The 24,885-nt window shown below is 39.0% G+C and overlaps 1 protein-coding gene across 1 annotated transcript in view; it reads left to right on the top strand.

The window, feature by feature from the left end:
- The first annotated feature begins 4,068 nt into the window (after positions 1-4,068).
- Positions 4,069-24,885, top strand: part of LOC143027388 (integrator complex subunit 9-like) — a 37,324-nt gene continuing 16,507 nt past the window's right edge. The window contains exons 1-2 of the mRNA XM_076188671.1: positions 4,069-4,128; positions 6,460-6,615. Coding sequence (XP_076044786.1) covers positions 4,069-4,128; positions 6,460-6,615 — 216 coding nt within the window. The remainder of the gene's footprint in view (positions 4,129-6,459; positions 6,616-24,885) is intronic.

The following is a 24,885-nucleotide window of genomic DNA, read 5'->3' as shown; positions in this document are numbered from 1 at the left end:
TGTTATTTTTACCTATGTGCATTACCTTGCATTTACTTGTGTTAAATTTCATTAGCCACTTTTCAGACCATTGCTGTAATTGATCTAAATCTTCTTGAATATCTAATTGGTTTGAGTGATCATTTGCCACTCCGCACAGTTTTGTATCATCAGTAAATTTGGAAACAGTAGATTTTAGTCCATTGTCTATATCATTTATATATACTATGAATAGAAGTGGCCCAAGAACGGAACCCTGAGGAACTCCACTTGCAACATTTTTCCATCCAGAAGTTTTTCCATTTAAAACAACTCTCTGTTTTCGACCTTTCAACCAATTACTAGTCCAACCTAATAGGCTACCACTTATTCCATGCAAAGCTAATTTAGTAAGTAGTCTTTCGTGTGGGACGGTATCAAAAGCTTTTGCAAAGTCTAGATATATAAAATCTATATTGTTTCTTTTGTCATAATTCGAGATAACTGTGTTGTAGAATTCGAGTAAGTCACGCAAGAACATGGAGAGGACTTATTAAAGTGGGACAGAGGAAAAACAAGAGGACATCCAATAAAACTCAAAAAGGATAACTACAGAAGAGACCTGAAAAAGAACAGCTTCCCACACAGGGTGATAGATATACAGTCAACTCCCTGTTAATACGAGGGTTACATTCCTGGAGATGTCCTATTAATGGAAATCATGTTAATGGAACATAATTTCTCCATAAGAAATAATGGTAATAAGGATTACAAAGGCAGAGCATGCCGACAGGAGACCTTTTGATCCATATCTAGGTCGGATGCAAAAAAAAAAAAAAAAAAATCATATTAATAATAAAATGATAAATAACAATTATAATAATGTAAATAACAAATAAAATACATAAATAAATGCATAGGTATAGTTGAAATGATAAACAAACAGGTAAATAGTAAATAATAAATTGACATATAACTAATGATAAATGAAAATCAGACAGACAAATGATAACAAAACAAAAATAATATAAGATAAATTATAATCATTACAGCATCTTACTTAGGTGTTTATCTAAATGATTCTTAAAGCTTCGAACTGAAGTACATTGGACTAAAAAAAAAATATTAATAATAAAATAATAAATAAAAATTATAATAATGTAAATAACAAATAAAATACATAAATAAATGCATAGGTATAGTTGAAATAATAAACAAACAGGTAAATAGTAAATAATAAATTGACATATAACTAATGATAAATGAAAATCAGACAGACAAATGATAACAAAACAAAAATAATATAAGATAAATTATAATCATTACAGCATCTTACTTAGGTGTTTATCTAAATGATTCTTAAAGCTTCGAACTGAACTACATTGGACTATCTGTGCAGGAAGTTTATTCCATTCATTAACTACATGTTTGGGAAAAGTTGTTTCTACCTACTTCCAAATTGAATCTATTTCCGGACAGTTTGAGACCATTGTTTCTTGTCTGATTCTCATTCAATGTGAAAATTTGGTCACTTTTGATGTTGTCAATTCCCTTTAGAATAGTAGGGGTTATGTTCTTGGACAACGGGAAAGTCCATTTATTTTGGGTTTTATTACTAAAAATCCTAAACAAACACACTATTAATAAATTTGAAGGTTACAGAAACAATAAAAGCACACATTCTTACTATATTGGTATTTATTGAGTGGTAAAATAATTTTTTTTATGCATATAAACATTATGATGCATCACTACCATCACTGTTGCTTGCCGTGCTCCTGTCCCCAACCTCACTCCCCTCTCCTTCCTCACCCTGCTCTGCCTCCTCACTCTGCTCTCCTTCCTCACCTCACCCTGCCTCCTCTTCCTTGGCTGTCTTTATTGGAAAGAAATGGTGGAGTTTCATCTGTGTCATCTTTTTCTTCTTTTGATCTAACATCACTTTGTAACAGTTCAGCTCCGACATAACTTTTCTGGCCACTGTTGCACTTCTGTTAATATTCGGATCTTTGGCTTCCAAGATATCCAGTCCTTCTTGTATAAAGGAGAGTGCTTTTTGGAGATCACTTTTGATCAAGACTCTCAGGCTCTGGGGCAGAGATGCAGCTGCCTCCAACTCTGCATTCTGTATCGTCTCCATCTCTAACAGTTCTTCATTAGTCAGCTCTAATGTGCAATTCTAGCAGTTCATTAATGTCCCTCTGCTCAAGCTGGTCAAACCCGGCTTCCCTGGCCTTGTCAAGACTTTCCTTGTTAGCTTTAGAGACATTTTCTTGGATGTCAAAGCCGACAAAATCGTACACCAACTGAGGACACAGATGTTTCCAAACCCTGTTTAGGCATTTCCTTGGCACTTTCTCCCAAGATTCTTTAATGAAGCGGAGAGCATCTTTGATGGTAAACGCTTCCAATATTCCTTCACAGTCATCTTGTCTTTTTGTGTCCTCTCAACCATGTCAGTCAGGGTCAAACATAGATAATACGACTTGAAGGTTTTAATAATTCCTTGGTCACATGGCTGCAGAATGGAAGTGGTGTTTGGCGACAAGAAAGCGAGCTGGATGTTGTTGGAGAGATTTTCTATTGACGGGGGATGGCTGGGAGCATTATCCAAAATCAGGAGAATCTTGAATGGAATCTCTTCCTTCTTGCAGTAAAGTTCTAACTCTCTCTCCAATTTCCCAAAGTAGTCCTTGAATGCTCCCCGTCATCCATCCTTTTTTGTTGGAATACCAATAGCAGGGTAGGAAGGTCTTGACATAGCCCTGTGAAGACACAAGAACAAGCAAAATTAGTTTAGTGTGCCGTAAATTGTGAGTTGGTGACAATATCTTTTTTGTTTTGGTGCACAAAAATTAGCGTTTACAATCTCGGTAAAATTTTTCAAAGCTTTCATGATAAATAATCAACATCCATACATACACACCTTCAATGCTCATGGATTTTCCGAGTGGTAGACAAGGGCAGGTTTCAGCTTGCAGTCTCCCTCTGCATTGGCACCGAACAAGAGTGTAAGACGATCCTTGGAGGCCTTAAATCCAGGTACAGTCGTCTCCTCAACCAAGATATAGGTCCGGTTAGGCAGTTTTTCCAATATAGACGTGTCTCATCCATATTAAAAATCTGCTTGGATGTGTAGCCACCTTCCACGATGATGGTCTTGAGAGCCAGATACGTTTTGGCTGCTTCCACATTGGCAGATGCAGCTTCCCCAGTCATTTTGAGATTGTGGAAGCCATATCATTTCTTGAACCTGGAGAACCACCCAGAACTGGCATTGAAGGTCTTGGCTTTGTCTTTGTCTTTCTCATTCTCGTCTTCCACATCCTGGTAGAGATTTAAAGCTTTAGCTTGTATGATGGCCATGCTGATAAGGACATTATGCTTGTTATGGTTTTGGATCCATTGTGCCAATAACTTCTCCATCCTCTCCATCTCCATGGATCTTGCCCAGAAACATTGTGAAGAGGAGGCTGATGTACCAGCAATGAAACTGGCTCTCATCTGATGGTCCGCAAAGTGCTCTCATTCAGTCCGGTAGCATGAACAATAACAGAAGTTCTTTCACCCCAATCATAATGATCCAACACTTCTAACTTCTTTTCTATGGTCACAGTTTTCTTGACCTCTTTGCTGCCCTCTCCTTTGGGGTACCAGGACACTTGGGTGTCATAGCACACAAATTTATGTAACACAAAAGTTTGATAAAATTGTTTATGAGTTCCACATGTTGTGAGGGCTGGCTTCACACTGAGGACAAAAGGCAGAGAGCGGGAGCGCGGGAGTCAGAGCGTCTCTCCCATGCTCTGGTGGCGAGATATTCAACTACACATAATCGTACACATATCCCACACCAAGCCCTCTACACTCCCTCCTCTCCTGATATCACCTTTTGCTCCCCCTGCCTAACCCCAACAACGTCATGGAGAGTGGTCGGAACCCTTGGTTCTGACCGCCTTCCAATCATCATCACCACCAAAACAAGATGCACCCCAGTTGGCCACAGACACACATACACCAATTACAAGAGAGCTAACTGGGAAGCTTTTACTAAAGAGACAGAACAACATTTTGAAACACTTAACAGTACACCAATCACAAACATAAACAATGCTGTGCACACTTTTGATACAATCATACAAAGCGCAGACAACCGACGCACTATTTGACGTAAGAAAGACTTTCCCACAGACTCAGACTATACCCCCTTCATAGACAGTCAGACAAAACACATAATATATAATCTCAAGCACTCATCTGCCTGTGGCCCTGATAACATAAGTAACATCCACCTAAAACACATTGGACCACAAGATATACATGCACTCACAAACATTGCAAACTACAGCTATTCACACAACACTATATCCGACATCTGGAAGCATGGTAAAATAATCACCATTCCAAAACCAAACAAAGACCCAACAATCCCAACATCGCACCGCCCAATCACACTTCTCTGCACCCCCTCTAAAGTCATTGAACGCCTAATACTCCAACTTGTCACACCACATATTCCCCTTGCTAACTCACAACACAGTTTTAGGCCACTACACTCCCCAAACACTCTTCTGATAAACCTAACACAAAGAAATTTAGATGGCATCAATTCAGATAGGCCCCACCACAGAACACTTCTTATAGCATTAGACATTAGTAGAGCTTTTGATGCTACCCCCCGCCACAATCTAACAAATGAAATATATAACATAGACATGCACAATAACATCAAAAGATGGCTGGCCAATTATCTGGCAGGTAGGAATGCTTATGTGTCATATGATGGCCAATCATTGCACATCAGAAACATTAAGAATGGAGTACCACAGGGCTCTGTTCTATCCCCCATGCTCTTTAATCTATACATGCATGACATACCCACACCAGACACCTCAGAAATACAAATCTCTTCCTACACAGATGACATAACAATCACATGCACACATCGTAACACAGACAAAGCTGCAGAAATACTCCAGCCATACCTAGATACACTCAACACATGGTTCATCACGAACAGACTCAAAATAGCTCCAACCAAATCTACAGCAACACTTCTCACCAACTGGACAAAAGAACACAAATACATACCTCATCTCTACATCAACAACACTCCAATACCACACACAAACACACGGAAAATTCTTGGTGTAACATACGATACATCCATGTCTTTCAAACAACACATCACAAACATAAAAAACAAATACACACCTAGACTTAACGCACTTAAGTCAATCACTGGATCAACATTTGGACAAAACAAAGAAACTCATACAACAATATACAAACAATGCATACGCTCAGTGATGAATTATGCGAGTCCTGCATGGGCTCCTAATCTCAGTGAGACACACCACAACACCCTTCAAATCATACAAAACAAAGCCCTAAAAACAATTACAGGCTGCACAAATACAACACCTACAGACCATTTACACCATGAAACAAAAGTCCTCAAAGTGAAGGACCACTTCGACATGAGAGGCACACAAACACTTAACACAGCCACCACAAACACATCAAGCCCGCTACACTACATAGCAGAACACCCACACACACCAAGAAACACTAGAACAACACCCAAAGACCTGTATCACACACAGATACTCTCTTCTCTTCCTCCACAACCACCAAACACCAGCCTCTGGAAACATATTCATAATCATATCACTCACTGGTCCATTAACACACTGAAAGACAACACATTGCTGCATGCCAGACCCCCTGATATCCACCCTTCTGAATCCTCTCTCCCATGAAAGGACAGAGTCCACTTGGCCAGACTGCGGTGCGGCCACCACCCAGCACTTCTAAGCTACCAGAAGAGGCTGGATGACCGCATTGTGAACAGCTGCCCAGGATGTAACACTTCACCCCATACCATACAACACATAATGGAAGACTGCATTATACACAATCATGCACACAAACAACACAACATACACTATAAAGGATTTGTGGGAAAACCCAGTTTCGAATGTGGCATTCCTTGGGGAGACGGGACTGCTCGGATAGACAGTCAAGGGTACGACAACAGCAACAACAACAACTACAGTAGGCAGGAAATTCAGCTCGGGTAACATCGGACAATTCATGTTATCAGAATATATATTAATAAATTTTAAATCATGTAAGATCGAAATCATGTTAACAGAACTCGTGTTAACGGGGAGTTGACTGAATGGAACAAATTGGATGAATAAATAGTGTGTGCAAACACAATACAAGAATTTAAGAACAAACTTGATCTTGCAAGATAAAAAAACGGGTCACCACGAGCATAGCTCCCCTTCCCGTACAATACAAGTAGGTAAATACATGTGCTAATGGTTGCCCATCCCTTGGCTAGGGACAACGGACTGATTAATTGATTGATTATTCTCAATGTTTTATTTTTTTTGTAAATTGTATGTTTCTTTCCAGATTATTGGAAATCATGCTGTGAAAGCATGAAGAAAGCTATAACAAGTAGTATTAATTTGATTTCCCATTTTATAGCCCTTAGAAGATGAGGATGAAGTGTTAGCCAAACACCTACCAAAGTGTTACCCATATGGAAGTCTCCTGGTAGACGACTTGGTGCAAAGGTTGGCTCAAACGGGTCTTACTGATGCCAAGGTGGAAGAGGACCAGTCAGGGTATATAGTTACACTAGTGAGTGCAATTTCCTTTTTTTTTACACCTACAGTTTTGAATGTGATTTCCTGATACTTGGCGCCATGTTATGGTATCCAGTCTATAATTACTATTTATGAGTAATAGATATATCATGGTACTATCAACACCAACTCATCATTTCTTTCTGGAGCCAGTGACATTTATTTGTATGTGGCATTCCAACAAGATGGACATCAGAGAGAATAATCATGTTGCCCATTATCCATCAAAACTCATCAACACACTCATCTTCCACTATTTCACAAAAGGAGAGTTGACAACTAGTCGTTGCTCTCTTCTAACTACTAATGTAAATCTGTGACATAGAAGCAGTCCCATGCTAGTGCCACACAGACACAATCCAATCATTCTTCTCAGAGAGATCTATTGGAGGGCCATTGTGGTGCTGGAGGTCTTAGTCACTGAAACTCAAGGTAACAATGATTATATCAATATGTAATTTTTCAAAGTGAATTGATCATGGCTTTCTTTGGATTTGGAGAAGGTATATGACAGTAGACAGACATTGAGGTATTCTGATTGTATGGGATAGGTGGAATTCAGTTAAGTGTAGTAAAAAAAAATGATAATAATGTGAGGGGAAGTCATACAGTCTGGCAAAACATACTCACTCCTGAGGAAAAAATACTGCCCATATGATGACATGTTCCTCACAACACTGTCATTTTGATTTGGTGCCTGCTCTCTTCTTGTGGATACCAGATAAGATTTTATTTTTATTTACTTGTTTATTTATTTATTATTATTATTATTATTTTTTTTTTTTTTTTTTTTTTTTTTTTCTGCATGACATCCATCCAGATCAGGTACCTTACCTGCACTCATCATCTTAACCCCTTCCATACAGTGCTGCATACGTAGGCGGCATGAGGAGCAAGTGGATACGCGAGGCTGCCATATCGGCGTCTTGATTATATTTATTGTAGTTGCCCCTCCATAATGACATACTCTCTAAACTGTCTGTAATCACATTTTCTATGATTATCAAAATTCATGGGTGAAAGAGAGAACGATTGATATAAGCGGTGACTATATTTTATGATGCGAGTATTATTACGACACGTCGTACGGCTGGCATCGGCTGCTGCCTGCGAGATTTAAGGCCCGTACTGAAGAGGTTAACAACTGCCTTCACTTCATCCTTCCTTATTTCTCCATTTTCCTCACTCATGTATGTACGTATGTTATTTTTTAAGGTTTGATGTACTTTTTCAGTTATTAATATAGTGTCCAGTGATTCTGAATGTCATGATTCATATGGTATACATTTGAAAAGTGAGAATAGCCATATAAATATGGTTCTGAGAAACAATGGCCAAACAAATGAAAATTGCTCCATGAGGTGTGAAGGGAGAAATGTTTGTTGTTGGGGGACATGCATATGAAGGTGACCCATACAGGTGAATTATGGATGTGTGTGTGTGTGTGTGTTTTTTTTTTTTTTTTTTTTTTTTTTTTTTTTTTTTTTTTTTTTTTTTTTTAATAAGTGCAAAACTATACAAAAAGTGTTTATTTGTTGATATAATGATGAAATAACATACCACATGAAAAATGGTGCCCAAGAATTTTTTTTTAGATAATGATGAAATGACATACTACATGGAAAATGGTGCCAAGAATAAATAAAACTTTTTTCTCTTCAGATGTATGTTAAGTTTAATGAAATTACATTTTAGATGCAAGATGAGGTGTTGATTAAATTGTACATGTCACACAGCACCCAGTATATGGAGGTGGCCCGTACAAATAAAAATAATTTCAAATCCCCAAAAACATACTTGACTAAATTGTTGAAGTTGATTTTGCGTGCATTGTGATTTCTCTCACCTTAAGAAATGGATTTTAAGAAATATTTTTCCACTAATTGTACAAGTTGCATAGATGGAGTGGTGCAAGGGTGCTGCATCAGGGATTGGAGATGGTAAAAGAAAGTGGAGAAAAGTGGGAGATAAGCCAGCTGTTGTTTGCAGACAACACTGTTTGTAGCAGGATCAGAGGAGGAATTGAGAAAGTTAGTGACAGAATTTGGTAAAGTGTGTGAAAGAAGGAAGTTGAAGATAAATGTGGGTAAAAGTAAGGTGGAATATATGGGAAATGAATGGGTGGGAGTGATTTCTATGCCTTTTTCTTTTTGGCTACCCCCTGTGTAAGGGTGAAAAAGCCTTTGGTATATGTATGTAAAAGTAAGGTGATGAGATGTACAAGGGGTGAAAGTGGCAGCAGACTGGAAGTGAGTATTAAGGGAGAAAGACTGGAGGATGTGGCTAGTTTTAGATATTTGGGTGCAAATGTGGCAGGAAAGGGAGGAGTGGAAGTGGAGGTAAAATGTAGATTGAGAGAAGCGATTAAATGCCTTGGTGGATTAAAAAGTGTAATGAGAAATAGACATTTGGGATTGGATGCTAAGAGGAGATTGTATTTACCTAGTTGTATTTTATGGGATGAGAGCTATACTTGTGGTGACCTGTTTTCGTATCTCTCCGCATCCATTATATTCTTAAAATCTTGTATAGTTTTGGCACTCACTGTTTCTCCATTTAGTTTGTTCCAGACATCAATCACTCTATGTGGGAAGCTATTCTTTTTCAAATCTCTTCTGTAACTGTCCTTTAGCTTCTTTTCATGTCCTCTTGTTTCTCTCCTGTCCCATTTTAATAAGTCGTCTCTATCAAGAATTTCCATCCCTTTCATAATCCTGTAAATGGTCAACAAATCACCTTCTCTTCTCTGTTCCAGTGTTGAAAGATGTAATTTCTCCAATCTTTGTTCTTATATCAAATTTGATAATGTAGGTGCCATTTTTGTCACTGTTCTTTGATTTTTTTTTTTTTTTTTTTTTTTTTTTTCCCACCTAGGTGCCCATAGTGTGGCAGCATACTCTAGTTTAGGTCTTATTAGTGTAACCACTATTTTCTTTACCATTTCTTCATCCATGTAGTCGAAGGCCACTTTCATTTGTCTTAATAAGTTAAAGGTTTCTCCAAATAATTGACATGTTTATCAGGTGTCAAGTCATTTGAGCTTAACACTCCCAGGTTCCTTTCTGAATCAACTTTTTTGACTTCCTTGTTTCCAATTTTATATTGACCCAATATTCTTTTTTTTTTTTTTTTTTTTTTCAAAATTCCATTTTACTACATTTCTTAATGTTAAAGTTCATTTCACAACTCTGACTCCATACCCATATTTTGTCCAGGTCTTCTTGTAGTGGTGGAGGGAAGGGTGGTAGATAGAGCGCTAATGGATTATGTAGTGGTAAAAAGGATTATGATAGGAAGAGTTAAGGATGTACATGTGCTAAGGGGAGAGGGTGGGGGAATATCAGATCATTTTTTGGTGGAAGGTAAGTTGAGAGTGGAGGATAGATTGGAGAAAGAGGAAAGGGACAAAAGGTAGGGAGGTTCTTAGAGTGAACTCTTTGAATGAAAAGGAAAAAGAGGAGTACGGAATGAAGCTGAAGGAGGAGTGGGAGTAAAGGATAGAGTAGAGCTGGGTGTGGAGGAGGAATGGGGATGGTTCAAGGAGGGAGTCATAAAGTGTGCAAGGATGGTGTGTGGAACAAGAAGGACAGGGGGAAATAGAAGGGTAGTGAATGGTGGGATGAGGAAACAAAGAAGGTTGTAGAAGAGAAGAAGTGAGCGTTCACAGATTGGTTACAAAATAGGGTGAGGGAGTCATATGAGAGGTACAAAGAAAAGAAAAGAGAAGTAAAGCAAAAGGTAAAGGTTGCAAAGAGGAGAGCAGATGTGAAATGGGGTAAGAGTATGACAGAAAATTTTGAAAGTAATAAAAAGATGTTTTGGAAAGAAATTAAGAGAGGAAGAGGAGGCGAATCAAGTAGAGAAGAAAAGGTAAAAGGTGCAGATGGAGAAATGATAATGGAAGAGAAGGCAGTAAGGGGAAGATGGGCAGAATATTTTAGGGAGTTGCTAAATGTGAAGGAGGATAGGGAGGGAAAGATAGCTGCAGTGGGAAATGCAAAGAAAATGAGAGATGAGTGAGGAGAATGGAGGAGAAATAAGGAAGGATGAGGTGAAGGCAGTTGTTAAGATGATGAAAGCAGGTAAGGCACCTGGTCTAGATGGATGCCATGCAGAATGTCTGAAAAAGGGAGGTACAGTGATGGTGGAATGGTTGGTGAGGTTATTTAATGTTTGCTGGAGAGAGGGTAGAGTGATGGAGGACTGGAGGAGTGCCTGTATAGTTCCTCTTTACAAGGGAAAAGGGGACAAGTGTGAATGTAGTAGTTTCAGAGGGATTAGCTTGTTAAGTGTAGTTGGGAAGGCTTATGGGAGGATCTTGATTGAGAGGATTAGGAGAGGAACAGAAGGAGTAATTGGTGAGGAACAGTGTGGATTTAGGACAGGTAGAGGTTGTGTAGATCAGATCTTTGTGGTAAGACAAATATGTGAGAAAGCTATAGGAAAGGGGAAGGATGTTTTTTGGGCTTTTATGGATCTGGAAAAGGCTTATGATAGGGTAGACAGAAAGGCACTGTGGGAGGTTATACAGATATACGGGATAGGAGGAAAGCTTCTAGGAGCTGTCAAGAGTTTTTATGAGAGTAGTAGAGCTTGTGTCTGGGTTGGAAATGGAGAGAGTGAGTGGTTCGAGGTAAAGGTGGGACTTCGTCAAGGATGCGTTATGTCGCCCTGGCTGTTCAACTTATACATAGATGAGGTGGTGCGAGAGGTAAATGCAAGGGTAGTGGGCAAGGGATTGGAGATGGTTAAAGAAAATGGAAAAAAGTGGGAGGTGAGCCAGCTGTTGTTTGCGCTTGTGGCAGGATCGGAGGAGGGATTGAGGAAGTTGGTGGCAGATTTTGGGAGAGTATGTGATAGAAGAAAGCTGAAGATGAATGTGGGTAAAAGTAAGGTGATGAGATGTACAAGGGGTGAAAGTGGCGGTAGACTGGAAGTGAGCATTAAGGGAGAGCGACTGGAGGAAGTGGATAGTTTTAGATACTTGGGTGCAAATGTGGCAGGAAAAGGTGGAGGTAGAATGTAGATTGAGAGAAGCGAGTAAATGCCTTGGTGGATTAAAGAGTGTAATGAGTAATAGACATTTGGGAATGGATGCTAAGAGGAGACTGTATGAAGGAGTGATTGTGCCAACAGCACTGTATGGGGCAGAAACATGGAACATAAGAGAAGAAGAGAGAAGGAGTTTGAATGTGTTTGAGATAAGGTGTCTGAGAAGTATGATGGGGGTTACTAGGCTAGATAGAGTGAGAAATGAGGAGGTGAGGAGGAGAACAGGGGTGGAAAAGGAGCTGGGAGATAGGGTTGATGAAAGAATATTAGAATGGTATGGACACATGGAAAGAATGAGTGAAGAAAGACTAGTAAAAGAGGTGTGGAAGGCAGATGTGGAGGGAGTGAACGTGAGGGGACGTCCTAGGATGAGGTGGATGGATGGGGTGAAGGGGGCTTTGGGGAAGAGGGGAATGTCTGTTGAGGAAGGACGGGAGAGGACAGAAGATATGGGTGAATGGAGAATGGTTGTATATGGATGATGTTGTGATTGCATGAGGTGGAATGGGCAGGGGGGGGAGTAGGGGGTGAGGTAGTAAGTGTGAGGAAAACTTGACGCAGCCCGAAGGAATTTCTCCTCGTCCTTTCCTTTTATGCAATGGGGGGATGGAGAGGGGCGGTCGCCAATTTAATGAGGCGGCCTTGCTGTGGATGTGCTGTGTCTTGCAACACTGCTTCAGACCCAGGGCAGTGGACAAGGTGTAGGGATGACCCGTCATCCAGGAGGTGCTCAGATAAGAGGGAGGGTGGAGGGGTGTGGAGTGTATTCAGAGATGGAATGGGTGGAAATGATTTTATGCCTTTCCCTTTTTGGCTACCTCCCTTGTTAGGGGGAAAAAGCCTTGGTATATGTATGTATGTATGTATGCTTACTCTATTGAGTAATTTGGCATCATCAGCAAAGCAGTTCATGTAACAATTCACTCCCTCATTCATATTGTTTATATATATATATATATATATATATATATGTGGCAAACATTAAAAAAGATACAGAGCCTTGCGGGATGCCACTCTTCACATCTTCCCAGTTCGAATTTTTGTCTCTAAGTACCACTCTCATTTTTCTGTCATTTAAGGAATCCTTCATCAATTTCAGTAGCTTACCTTGTATTCCTCCTATTATTTCAATTTTTCTTATTAACTTTTTGTGTGGTACTTTGTCAAAAGCCTGGAAGTCCAAGAAGGTGCAATCTGCCCAGCCATCTTTCTTGTATTATCTCAATTAATCTTGAGTAAAAGCATATTAAGTTTGTGGTACATGATCTTCCACTTCTAAGGCCAAACTGTTCCGGGTTTAATATTCTATTCTCTTCCAAATGTTTGATCCATTTGTTTCTGATAACTTTTTTGCATATTTTTGCTACTGTGCTTGTCAGGGATACTGGTTTGAAGTTTGTAGGATCTTATTTGTTTCCTCCTTTATATATTGGTATGATGCTTGTATCTTTTCAATCTTGTGGTACCTTTCCTTCTTTGAGTGAAAAGTCTATTATCTTGTATAATTTGTCCGTCAGTTTGTCTATACACTCATACCTCGATTTAACGGACCTCACTTTAACGGATTTCGGATGCAACGGACAAAATCTGTAGCTTCCGGATTGTCCGGAGCGACTGGACGCGGTCCGATGTTTCCGCAGTTGATCGCCAGATGACCTATGGTCGCTTTGTTTACAACTGTGCCGGAACACGTGGAGCTGTTTGGTCCGTGTTTTTCGACCTTTTTGGCCATGTTTTGTGTGTTGTTTGTGAAATAATTCAACAGTTTTTTTAACCATGGCACCTGTACATCCTGTAGAAAAGAGGAAAAGAGTCAATTTAACAGTATCACAGAAGCTTGAGTTGATTAAAAAGTTGGAGAGTGGAGTGTCGGTGAAGCAGGTGTGTGATGAATAACCACTTCACTTCGGGCCAAAATCTCACGGGCAGCATTAGCTGCCAGACATACGATGTTGCGTCATGATACTCGCATCATAAAAAATAGTCACTGTTTATATCGATCATTCTCTCTTTCACCCGTGAATTTTGATAACCATAGAAAATGTGATGAAGACAGTTTAGAGAGTATGCCATTATGCAGGGGCAACTACAATGAATATAATCAAGATGCCGATATGGCACCCTCACATATCCACTTGCTCCTTATGCCGCCTACGTAGGCGGTACCGTATGGAAGAGGATATGGAGTAAAGAGACAAACTGTGTCTGATATTCGTAAACAAAAGGAACAACTTACCCAATATTTGCTGAAGTATTCGGTTGATGAAAATTTTGGAATTGGTACTCTTGGGGTGAAAATTTTGGGACAGATCCCAGGTATTTACACTAACAGATTGAATAGTGTGCTTAAGTAAAAGTACCGTACTGTATTCATTCCTCATTTTTTGTAACGTAATCGTTGAAATACAGTAGTATCGGAATCTTCGGACAATTGGGTATATCGGACCGGTGTTCCCCTTTTAGTCCGTTAAATCGAGGCATGAGTGTACACTCTTTCAGTATCTAATTTGCAATTCCATCTGGTTCATGCGATTTCCCAACATCTAGGTTTTTTATTTGATCTCTATTTCTTTCTGTGTTACCTTTATTTCATTTTAGGGGGTCTTTCTTGTTGTCCATCTTTCCAAACTTGTGAGCTCTCAATTGTAAAAACAGACCTGAAATGTCTGATCATAACTTCTGCCATTTCTGTGTTGTCCATATATTCTTTATCTCCATGCAGTTTTACAATTTTGTGTTTATCCTTTAATTTGTCATTTACATATCTGTAAAAGAGTTTGGGTTGATCCTTACATTTGTCTATAATATCTTTTTCATATTTTTTTTTTCTTTCCTGCATATATTCACATATGTTTGCTATTTTTTTTTTTTTTTTTCCTCCCTCTTTTCCATCTTTTCCAGGCTTTTTCTCTTCTGTCTTTAGCCGCACTGCACCTTTTGTTATACCAACACTTTATATAAATCTCTTTTTGCTTCTTTGGTTCATATTTATCAGTTCTTCCCTTGTACTTCTTCTTCTCAAAGGCGGAGTATGCCGACAGGAGACCTTTTGATCCATATCTAGGTCGGATGAAAAAAAAAAAAAAAAAAAAAAAAAAAATCATATTAATAATAAATTAAAACTATAATAATGTAAAAATAAATAAAATACATAAATAAATGCATAGGTATAGTTGAATAACAAACAAAAAGGTAAATAGTAAATTATTATAAATTGACATATAACTAATGATAAATGAAAATCAGACAGACAAATTATAACAAAACAAAAACAAATAATATAACATAAATTATAATCATTACAGCATCTTACTTAGGTATTTATCTAAATGATTCTTAAAGCTTCGAACTGAACTACATTGCACTACCTGTGCAGGAAGTTTATTCCATTCATTAACTACACGGTTGGCAAAGTTGTTTCTACCTACTTCCAAATTGAATCTATTTCCCGACAGTTTGAGACCATTGTTTCTTGTCTGATTCTCATTCAATGTGAAAATTTGGTCACTTTTGATGTTGTCAATTCCCTTTAAAATCTTAAAGACCTGTATCAAGTCACCTCTGAGTCTACGCTTTTTTAGGGAAAACAGATTCATGTGCTTAAGTCGATTTTCGTATGATTTATTTTTGATATTTGGAATCAGTTTTGTGGCTCGCCGTTGTACTTTTTCCAGTCTGTCAATGTCTTTAATGAGATTCGGTGACCATACAGAAACAGCATATTCCAAATGTGGACGAACTAACGATTTATATAGCTTGTTAATGAGTGATGGACTTTTGAAATCAAAAGATCGCGCAATCAATCCCAGAATCTTATTTGCTTTCTCAGAGGCTGAAATACACTGCTTGGATGATTTGAGGTCGTTACTGATAATTAGGCCGAGATTTTTTTCACTATCCACTTTTGTTAACGAATTTCCAAATAACTTGTAATCGTACTTACTGTTATTTTTACCTATGTGCATTACCTTGCATTTACTTGTGTTAAATTTCATTAGCCACTTTTCAGACCATTGCTGTAATTGATCTAAATCTTCTTGAATATCTAATTGGTTTGAGTGATCATTTGCCACTCCGCACAGTTTTGTATCATCAGCAAATTTGGAAACAGTAGATTTTAGTCCATGGTCTATATCATTTATATATACTATGAATAGAAGTGGCCCAAGAACGGAACCCTGAGGAACTCCACTTGCAACACTTTTCCATCCAGAAGTTTTTCCATTTAAAACAACTCTCTGTTTTCGACCTTTCAACCAATTACTAGTCCAACCTAATAGGCTACCACTTATTCCATGCAAAGCTAATTTAGTAAGTAGTCTTTCGTGTGGGACGGTATCAAAAGCTTTTGCAAAGTCTAGATATATTAAATCTATATTGTTTCTTTTGTCATAATTGGAGATAACTGTGTTGTAGAATTCGAGTAAGTTAGTCACGCAAGAACGTTTCCGTCTGAAACCATGCTGGCTATCATTTATCAAACGGTTACTTTCTAAATGATATTCGATATCATCTCTGATGATAGTTTCCATTATTTTTCCTACGATCGAAGTCAAACTTATAGGCCTATAGTTATTTGGTTTCTTTTTGTCACCTTTTTTGAATATGGGAGTAACGTTAGCTAGCTTCCATTCTCTTGGGACATCTCCGGATATGATGGATTTCTTGAAAATAATTTCTAATGGAACAACAATCTCATTTTTCATTTCCTTTAAGATTCTTGGATGCCAACCGTCAGGCCCTGGTGTTTTATTAACTTTGAGTTTGTCTATACACCTTTTAATTTTTTCTTTTGTTATATTTACCGTAGTGAGTAAGTTTACCCCAGACTTTTCACAGGTTTCAGTTTGGAATTCACTTTGAGGTGTTTCGTTTACGAATACCGAGCTAAAATAATTGTTTAAGATATTACACATTCCTTCATTTGAATATTCAAGTTGACCGTCAGCAGATAATAGTGGACCAATGTGATTCCTAACAACCTTTTTATCTCTAATGTAACTATAGAATTCTTTGGGATTCTCTTTGGATTTCTCAGCGATGTTCATTTCGTATTGTCGTTTTCTTTTTCTTATTGTCTTTTTTAAATCTCTCTGTATTGATACATAACTTTCATAGTCATTAGATGCACCCGAGCACTTATATTTCTTATAAGCCTGTCTCTTTTTAGCAATACTTTTTTCAGTTTCTTTGTCGAGCCACTTTGAATATGTTCCATTTGTCTTCCATCTTTGTTTCCTCTTTGGAGAATTTATTCGAGTTTGTGTTTTGGAAAATTTTTCTTAGTTTTACAAAATCCATTTTGTTGTACCGTATTTTCCAACTTAAAATGCGCATCGGGTTATAATGCGCACCCATGCACTTCGTTATATCAGTACACACATAGCGCGCACTGACATATAACGTGCATGCCCGATCGCATTTGTCTATAACGCAGTTTTACCTCGGTATTTATATCACGTGAACGAGGTTACATGGAGAAGTATTTTTCATTGGCTAGAGCCACCGCTGGGAAATCTGTTGGTTTGTCACTAAATTAAGTGTCGGTTTAGGCATCAATCACGACACAACTAAGAAAAAGTCGGAACTACATGTACCTGTATATGACTCATGTTGTGCGTTGGTCCCTTATTACTCTGTAGCTTAAATAGTTTGTGGAAAATATGATATAAAAAAAGTTTATTGAAAGTAATATATAAAGAAAAGTTTCGGGATTTTTACAGAAAATGTTCATTTTATATGTTGAAATAATTCGTCTTTACAATTTTCTATTTAATACTGAAACTACAGACTGTTTCATTTTAGCTTTGAACCTGCAATGACAGTGGTGAAATAGGACAGTCTCTCATCGAGGTGACATTTAGTTAATGTAACTCCCGAAAGAGGGTGTTGTAGTCAGGTGTTTGACACGAGTTTATGAACGACCACAACGGAATTTGTACCATACCTAAAGTGAAGCAACAAAGCCAACATAAAAATTCAAACTAGGATGCTGTGAACATGGGCAAATATCATGAATATTGATCATGTTTCATGGTGTTTAGGCCTAGGTAGGTATCTATCGAATCTTATTTTTCATGTTTAAAACATGAGAAATAAGATTCGATAGATACCTACCTTTACCAAATATTTATATACGGTAGCCCATGCTGGCATAATCTTTCATGTCACCATGGCTGTTCTTCTTGTTCTCACGGAACTTCACGGAGAAGTGTGCCTCCCGACTTTGTGACGGCCAACATCGTCACATTGTTGTGAAAAAAATTACACACACAGCCGCAGAATTTTTATCGTAGGCCGTAGATAATGCGCACCACCAGAAAATGCACAACCCCCCATTTTTATGCCCTTCCAACAGAAAAAAGTCGCACACTATACGCCGGAAAATACAGTACATTAATCTTCCTTCTCTATATTTGTCATTCCTTCCTACATTGTTTTGTTCTTTTAATTCAAACTCTATTAGTATATGGTCACTTTTTCCAATTGGTGTTCTATACTCCATTTTGTTCATGATATCTGGTGCAGAAGTTAATATTAGGTCTAGTTTCGATGGTTCCTCATTGTTTCTATATCTAGTATTTTCCTTAACCCATTGTGTTAAGGTGTATTCAATGGTCATATCCAGTAGAATGTCGCTCCAAAGTTCATCTCCCCCTTTTACTATCAGTTCTTCCCAGATTTTATCCTTTGCATTAAAATCACCCATAATTACTGTTACCACCCTCTTTCAATAACTCATTTAGCGCATTCATTGTGTCTTCCAGTAATTTAGAATGATCACTATCAGACCAAGCCTATATTTTTGGTGGTACATACACTGCAACAAATTTTCTGCTTTTCATATTTTTTATTACAATTTTAATGATAATCAATTCCACATTATCTTTGGTTTCATTTATCTTTGTCACATTTAAACCCTTTTTGGTCAATATTATGACACCTCCTCCCTGCTTATTTGTTCTATTTATCACCCAGTGGTTGTATAGACCTTGTCCCACTATACTAGTTGATAGAGGTCCTTTTAGTTTTGTCTCCACAATTCCCATAATGTCAGGTTTCTCAATTTCTAGATAGTCATTTAGTTTATTAATTCCAGTGATATCATCGATATTTGTGTATACCACTTTTAGTTTCGTCTTTTCTTTTTTGGTTTAAGTTTCCATTTTTCTGATGTACCATTTTTTCGGTCTCAAGTCCAGTACTCTCCAAAAAAATATTTATTCTGTCTCTGTTCTTTTCTCATTTCTATCATTTGCTTAAATTCTGAGAGCCTTGCCTTTCTCTTTTTCCTCATCACTCATTTCCTTTTTTATCCATACGTGTTTGAATTTCTCGCCGTTTGCTAACTTGACCGCTTTTGATAATACCTCCTTGGCTATCATTTGAGTTCTTAGTTTTATTTTCAGAGGTCTTATGTTTTTCTTTTGAATATTTGCCTATCCCGTGAATTTCACCAATTTCTTTGTCAAAATTTTGCCCTTTGTCCTGTAATGGTGCCCTGGACAATGGCAGTCCTGTGGACAGTGTGTGGGCCAAGGAATAGGCACAACCAACTTGCCACAGCTGCATAAGTTAAAAAAAATATATATATATATATATATATATGGTTTACTTAACCCCTTCCATACGGTGCTGCACACGTAGGCGTCATGGGGAGCGAGTGTATTCGCGAGGCTGCCATATCGGCGTCTTGATTATATTTATTGTAGTCGCCCCTCCATAATGACATTCTTTCTAATTCTTTTGTAATCGCATTTTCTATGGTTATCAAAATTCACGGGTGAAGAGAGAACGATCGATATAAGCGGTGACTATATTTTATGATGCGAGTATTATTACGACACGTCGTACGGCTGGCATTGGCTGCTGCCACCGAGATCTAAGTCCATGACGCCTACGTGTGCGGCACCGTATGGAAGGGGTTAACATAACAGTGTGTGGAGAAAAGGAAACAATTGGCCGACCATGTAGCTTTCCAAAAATCGGAAAAATCCTGAACTTGCACATGGCCCAGGTCCCAACAATGCTGACTTTGGGAACACCTGTATATGCAAAATAACCACAGAAGGGAAACTTGTAGACAGTAAGTACATACATTTTTATACCAAGGGTTTTTCCCCCTTACAAGGGAGGTAGCCAAAAAACAAAGGCATAAAAAAAACTCCCACCCCTTCCATCCCTAACATACTTCACTCCCCTCCACCCTCTTCCCTCCCTTCCACCCTCTTCCCTCCGTTCCACCCTCTTCCCTCCCTTCCACCCTCTTCCCTCCCTCCCATCTTAGCACCACCCAGATGACGGGCCATCCCCACATCTTGTCCATTGCCCTGGGTCAGAAGCAGTGTCACAGGCCACACCACATCTACAGCAAAGCATCTTCATTAATTTGGTGACCCTCCCTTTCCATCCCCTCATGCAGAAAAGGAGAAGATGGGAGAAATCCCTTTGGGCTGTGTCAATTTATTTCTCACACATACTCCCTCACCCACTCCCCCTGATGCACCACAGCATCATCCATACACAACCATTCTCCATTCACCCCTATCTTTTGTCCTCTCCCATCCTCCCTCAACAGACAAACACCTCTTTCCCAGTGCAGAGAGGAGACCTGACCTCCATCAACCTGACTAACACAAAATGGTTCCATCTGGTAAGAACATCTTCATCACCATTTGGGTTACCAATTTATCACATTTAAAAGGAGAACAAGAAGAAGCTGAGAGAGGAGTAGGAGGGAGTGAAGGATAGAGTAGAGCTAGGAGTGGAGGAGGAATAGGGATGGTTCAAGGAGGGAGTCAAAGTGTGCAAAGATGATGTGTGGAACAAGGACAGGAGAAAATAGAAGGAAGGGTAGTGAATGGTGGGATGAGGAAACAAGGAAGGTTGTAGAAGAGAAGAAGTGAGCTTTCACATATTGGTTACAAAATAGGACGAGGGAGTCATGTGAGAGGTACAAAGAAAAGAAAAGAAAAAAGAAGTAAAGCACAAGGTAAAGGAGGCAAAGAGGAGAGCAGATGTGAAATGGGGTAAGATTATGACAGAAAATTTTGAAAGTAATAAAAAAATGTTTTGGAAAGAAATTAAGAGAGGAAGAGGAGGCAAATCAAGTAGAAAAGAAAAGGTAAAAGTTGCAGATGGAGAGATGATAATGGAAGAGAAGGCAGTAAGGGGAAGATGGGCAGAGTATTTTAGGGAGTTCCTAAATATGAAGGAGGATAGGGAGGGAAAGATATTGGCAATGTAAAGTGCTAAGAAAATGACCGTGATGAGTGAGGAAAATGGAGGAGAAATAAGGAAGGATGAAGTGAAGGTAGTTGTTAACCTCTTCAGTACGGGCTAAAATCTTGTGGGCAGCATTAGCTGCCAGACGTATGATGTGTCATAATAATACTCACATCATAAAATATAGTCACCGCATATATCGATCGTTCTCTCTTTCACCCGTGAATTTTGATAACCATAGAAAATGTGATGAAGACGGTTTAGAGAGTATGTCATTATGCAGGGGCAACTACAATAAATATAATCAAGACGCTGATATGGCAGCCTCGCGTGTCCACTTGCTCCTCATGCCGCCTACATATGCGGCACCATATGGAAGGGGTTAAGATGATGAAAGCAGGTAAGGCACCTGGTCTGGATGGATGCCATGCAGAATGTCTGAAAATAGGAGGTACAGTGATGGTGGACTGGCTGGTGAGGTTATTTAATGTTTGCTGGAGAGAGGGTAGAGTGCTGGAGGACTGGAGGAGTGCCTGTATAGTTCCACTTTACAAAGGAAAAGGGGACAAGTGTGAGTGTCATAGTTTCAGATAGTTTCAGAGGGATTAGCTAGTCAAGTGTAGTTGGGAAGGCTTATGGGAGGATCTTGTTTGAGAGGATTAGGAGAGGAACAGAGGGAGTAATTGGTGAGGAACAGTGTGGATTTAAGACAGGTAGAGGCTGTGTAGATCAGATTTTTGTGGTAAGACAGATATGTGAGAAAGCTATAGGAAAGGGGAAGGATGTTTTTTGGGCTTTTATGGATCTGGAAAAGGCTTACGACAGGGTAGACAGGAAGGCACTGTGGGAGGTTTTGCGGATATACGGGATAGGAGGAAAGCCTCTGGGAGCTGTCAAGAGTTTTTGCAAGAGTAGTAGAGCATGTGTCAGGATCAGAAATGGAGAGAGTGAGTGGTTCGAGGTATAGGTGGGACTTTGTCAGGGATGCATTATGTCGCCCTGGCTGTTCAACTTGTACATGGATGGGGCGGTGCAAGAGGTAAATGCAAGGGTGGTGGGTCAGGGATTGGAGGTGGTTAAAGAAAATGGAGAAAAGTGGGAGGTGAGCCAGCTGTTGTTTGTGGACGACACTGTGCTTGTGTGGTGCCGTCGATTGATTAGTGTTTAACCAAGAGCACCTCCAATGGGAGTGATCAGAGATACCCACATAAGGACGATTTGGGAAATAAGAAATCAAGGTATACGCTACCACCACCCAATCATCTATATGGATATATCTGAACATACATGGAAACTGCTCCTTGTTATTCACGTCTGACTCCGTCCCCTTTCCTCAGGTCGTTCGGGGTTGGTTCTGGGTAGCGAAAAGACCTATGCCCAAGTGGGGTAGTAAAAGAATATAAGTGAAGGTTTTCTATGTGTTAATTATTACACTGAAGCAAAAATATAGTAAGAAAATACAAAAGTAGTTATTTATGCTCCAACCTTCTGGTCACTGTATAAGTCTACTTACAATATTGTGTCTACCTTCAACCCCGTATTCTTATTAGAGAACGATCACAGACAGAATTGTACTCTAAGGATTACACTCTCATAGCTAATGTATATATGCATGATACCGTCTAACTCCTTCCACGCAAAGTGTTTGTGGAGTACACTCCCTTAAACCCTTTTTTTCCTGTTATCGGGATAGTTTTTGGCATCAAACTCAAAACTTAATAATAATAATAACTATCTACCTACTATATCTGCACTATATCATTTAACTCACATATTGACATTTATTTTCATTAATCTTACAAAGTGTACACATACCTGTTATCGGGATAGTTTTTGGCATCAAACTAAAATTTTAGCTGCGCACAAAAAAAAAACAAGACGGCTATGTGTTTGTATCTATGGGTAAACTACTAACCTCCCCTGTTGTACTATTTCATAAAACTTCATTTCGCTTCTCAACACAGCCCCTAGCTGCTACAATCTCTCCCTAAACTATTTCTCTAGTGGAATCCTGAACTGAAAGTTGGGAATTTTTCCTATTACTCTTCAAATTAATGGTCCTAGTTTACGCCTCTGTCTGAACTTGTCAGTGACGTCACGGGTGGGCGGAGCTACGGTGCGCCCGCTATGTTGGAGAACATTCTAATGTCGTCTCCAAGATTAGTTGAACCAAAATCAGTTGAAATATATTTGTAGCTATCTCCTATTGTATGTTTTTCTTCAATGATTATAGTAAGGCTCTTTGCCAACACATCTTGATGGGTAGACACAGAACAAAATAAATCCATGATCCTGCGGCACTGCTTCTGGCCCGGGGCGGTGGACAGGGTGCAGGGATGGCCCATCATCTAGGAGGTGCTGAGATGGGAGGGAGGGTGGAGGGGTGTGGAGTGTTTTCGGGGATGAAATGGGTGGGAATGTTTTTGTGCCTTGTCCTTTTTGGCTACCCCCCTGGTAAGGGGGAAAAAGGCCTTGGTATATGTATGTATGTATTAAGGCTCTATTTTCTACTTTGCTTCTTGGTTGAATAACAGCGTCACGACGTCCATACTACCCAGTCTCTCAAGTCAACACTCAAATAAATAAATAGATCAATAAAACGAAATTCCAAAAATAATATCCCTTCAAAATTCCTGTCCTTACACTTGTGGCAGGACTGGAGGAGGGATTGAGGAAGTTGGTGACAGAGTTTGGGAGTGTGTGAAAGAAGAAAGCTGAAGATAAATGTGGGTAAAAGTAAGGTGATGAGATGTACAAGGGGTGAAAGTGGTAGTAGACTGGAAGTGAGCATTATGGAGAGCAACTGGAGGAAGTGGATAGTTTTAGATACTAGGGTGCAAATGTGGCAGGAAAAGGTGGAGTGGAGGTGGAGGTAAAATGTAGATTGAGAGAAGCGAGTAAATGCCTTGGTGGATTAAAGAGTGTAATGAGGAATAGACATTTGCTCAATTAGGACTGTGTAATGAATGTTTGAATCTTGGACATGGCTCTTTGGACTGCCCTGGTTTAAAGGCCGCTCTGCCTTATAAATGTTTTGTGTGTAACAAATCCGAGCACCATGGAGCCATGTGTCCTATGGCTAACAAGTTGCCTCTTTCTGAAAGGAAATTTTTTAATTTCCATGGTTTGTCCAATTCATTTGTTAATTTGGTTTCCTTTCCAGTTAGTAGAGGCAAGATAACTGCCCAATGTCTCTTCCTATTAGACACTGGAGCCCAGTTTTCCATTATTAATGAGGAATTGGTGGAAGACAGAGTAAGACCTTGTTTAAGTCCTCCTATGGACAAGTTGGTTTCTTCATTTGGTTTACCTCTAATGAATAAAAGAGGTTTTAATTACGCTGTGAATCTTAAGCTCTCCGCCGAGATGAAACTGTTTAGTTTGTTTTTCACAATAGAGGGATTCAACTTGTCCATATAAATTCCTTCCTTATCCTCAGTACTCCAAAGTATGAACAATCATGAATTTTTTGTTTCCCCAAGTTTTCCCAAGGTGAGGGGAGGTCAACTGAAGGTTTTGGGATCATTGGAAACGACATTCTGCAAAACTTTAAGCAGTTTTCTATTGAGAGAGCCTCCTTATATGGTAGCCTGTCTTCTAAGGTTATTAAACTTGCTGATAGTTTCATTCCATACGGGTCTGGGGTTCAATGTATCCTTCCTAATGAGAAACCTTTCCATATAAGAAGGATGATAAAAGGGGTTTCTGAAATGTCCTCTACTGAAGAACAAAATTCTGATGGAAACCTTTGAGGATAAATCCCAAATCTGACCTTGGAATCAATTCTTTAAATTGTATTGAGGAATACACTGATGATTCTCTTATTTTCTACAGTTCTTCTTTGAAAGCCAATTGAATTTCTCTAAAAAACCCTGAGAAGGGAACTTCCTGTACTCAGTCTAAAAAGACTGTTAAATTTTTTCCTCCCAAAAAGTTAGGCAAGGAAAAGTTACTTGTCAATTTCTGCTTAGAACCAGTAAATTTACAA

Source organism: Oratosquilla oratoria, chromosome 8, assembly GCF_046742065.1.
Source record: "Oratosquilla oratoria isolate Oo_2021 chromosome 8, ASM4674206v1, whole genome shotgun sequence".
Classification (NCBI taxonomy): domain Eukaryota; kingdom Metazoa; phylum Arthropoda; class Malacostraca; order Stomatopoda; family Squillidae; genus Oratosquilla; species Oratosquilla oratoria.
Note: the sequence above shows the minus strand (reverse complement) of the source record. Positions and strands in the feature narration are given on the sequence as shown.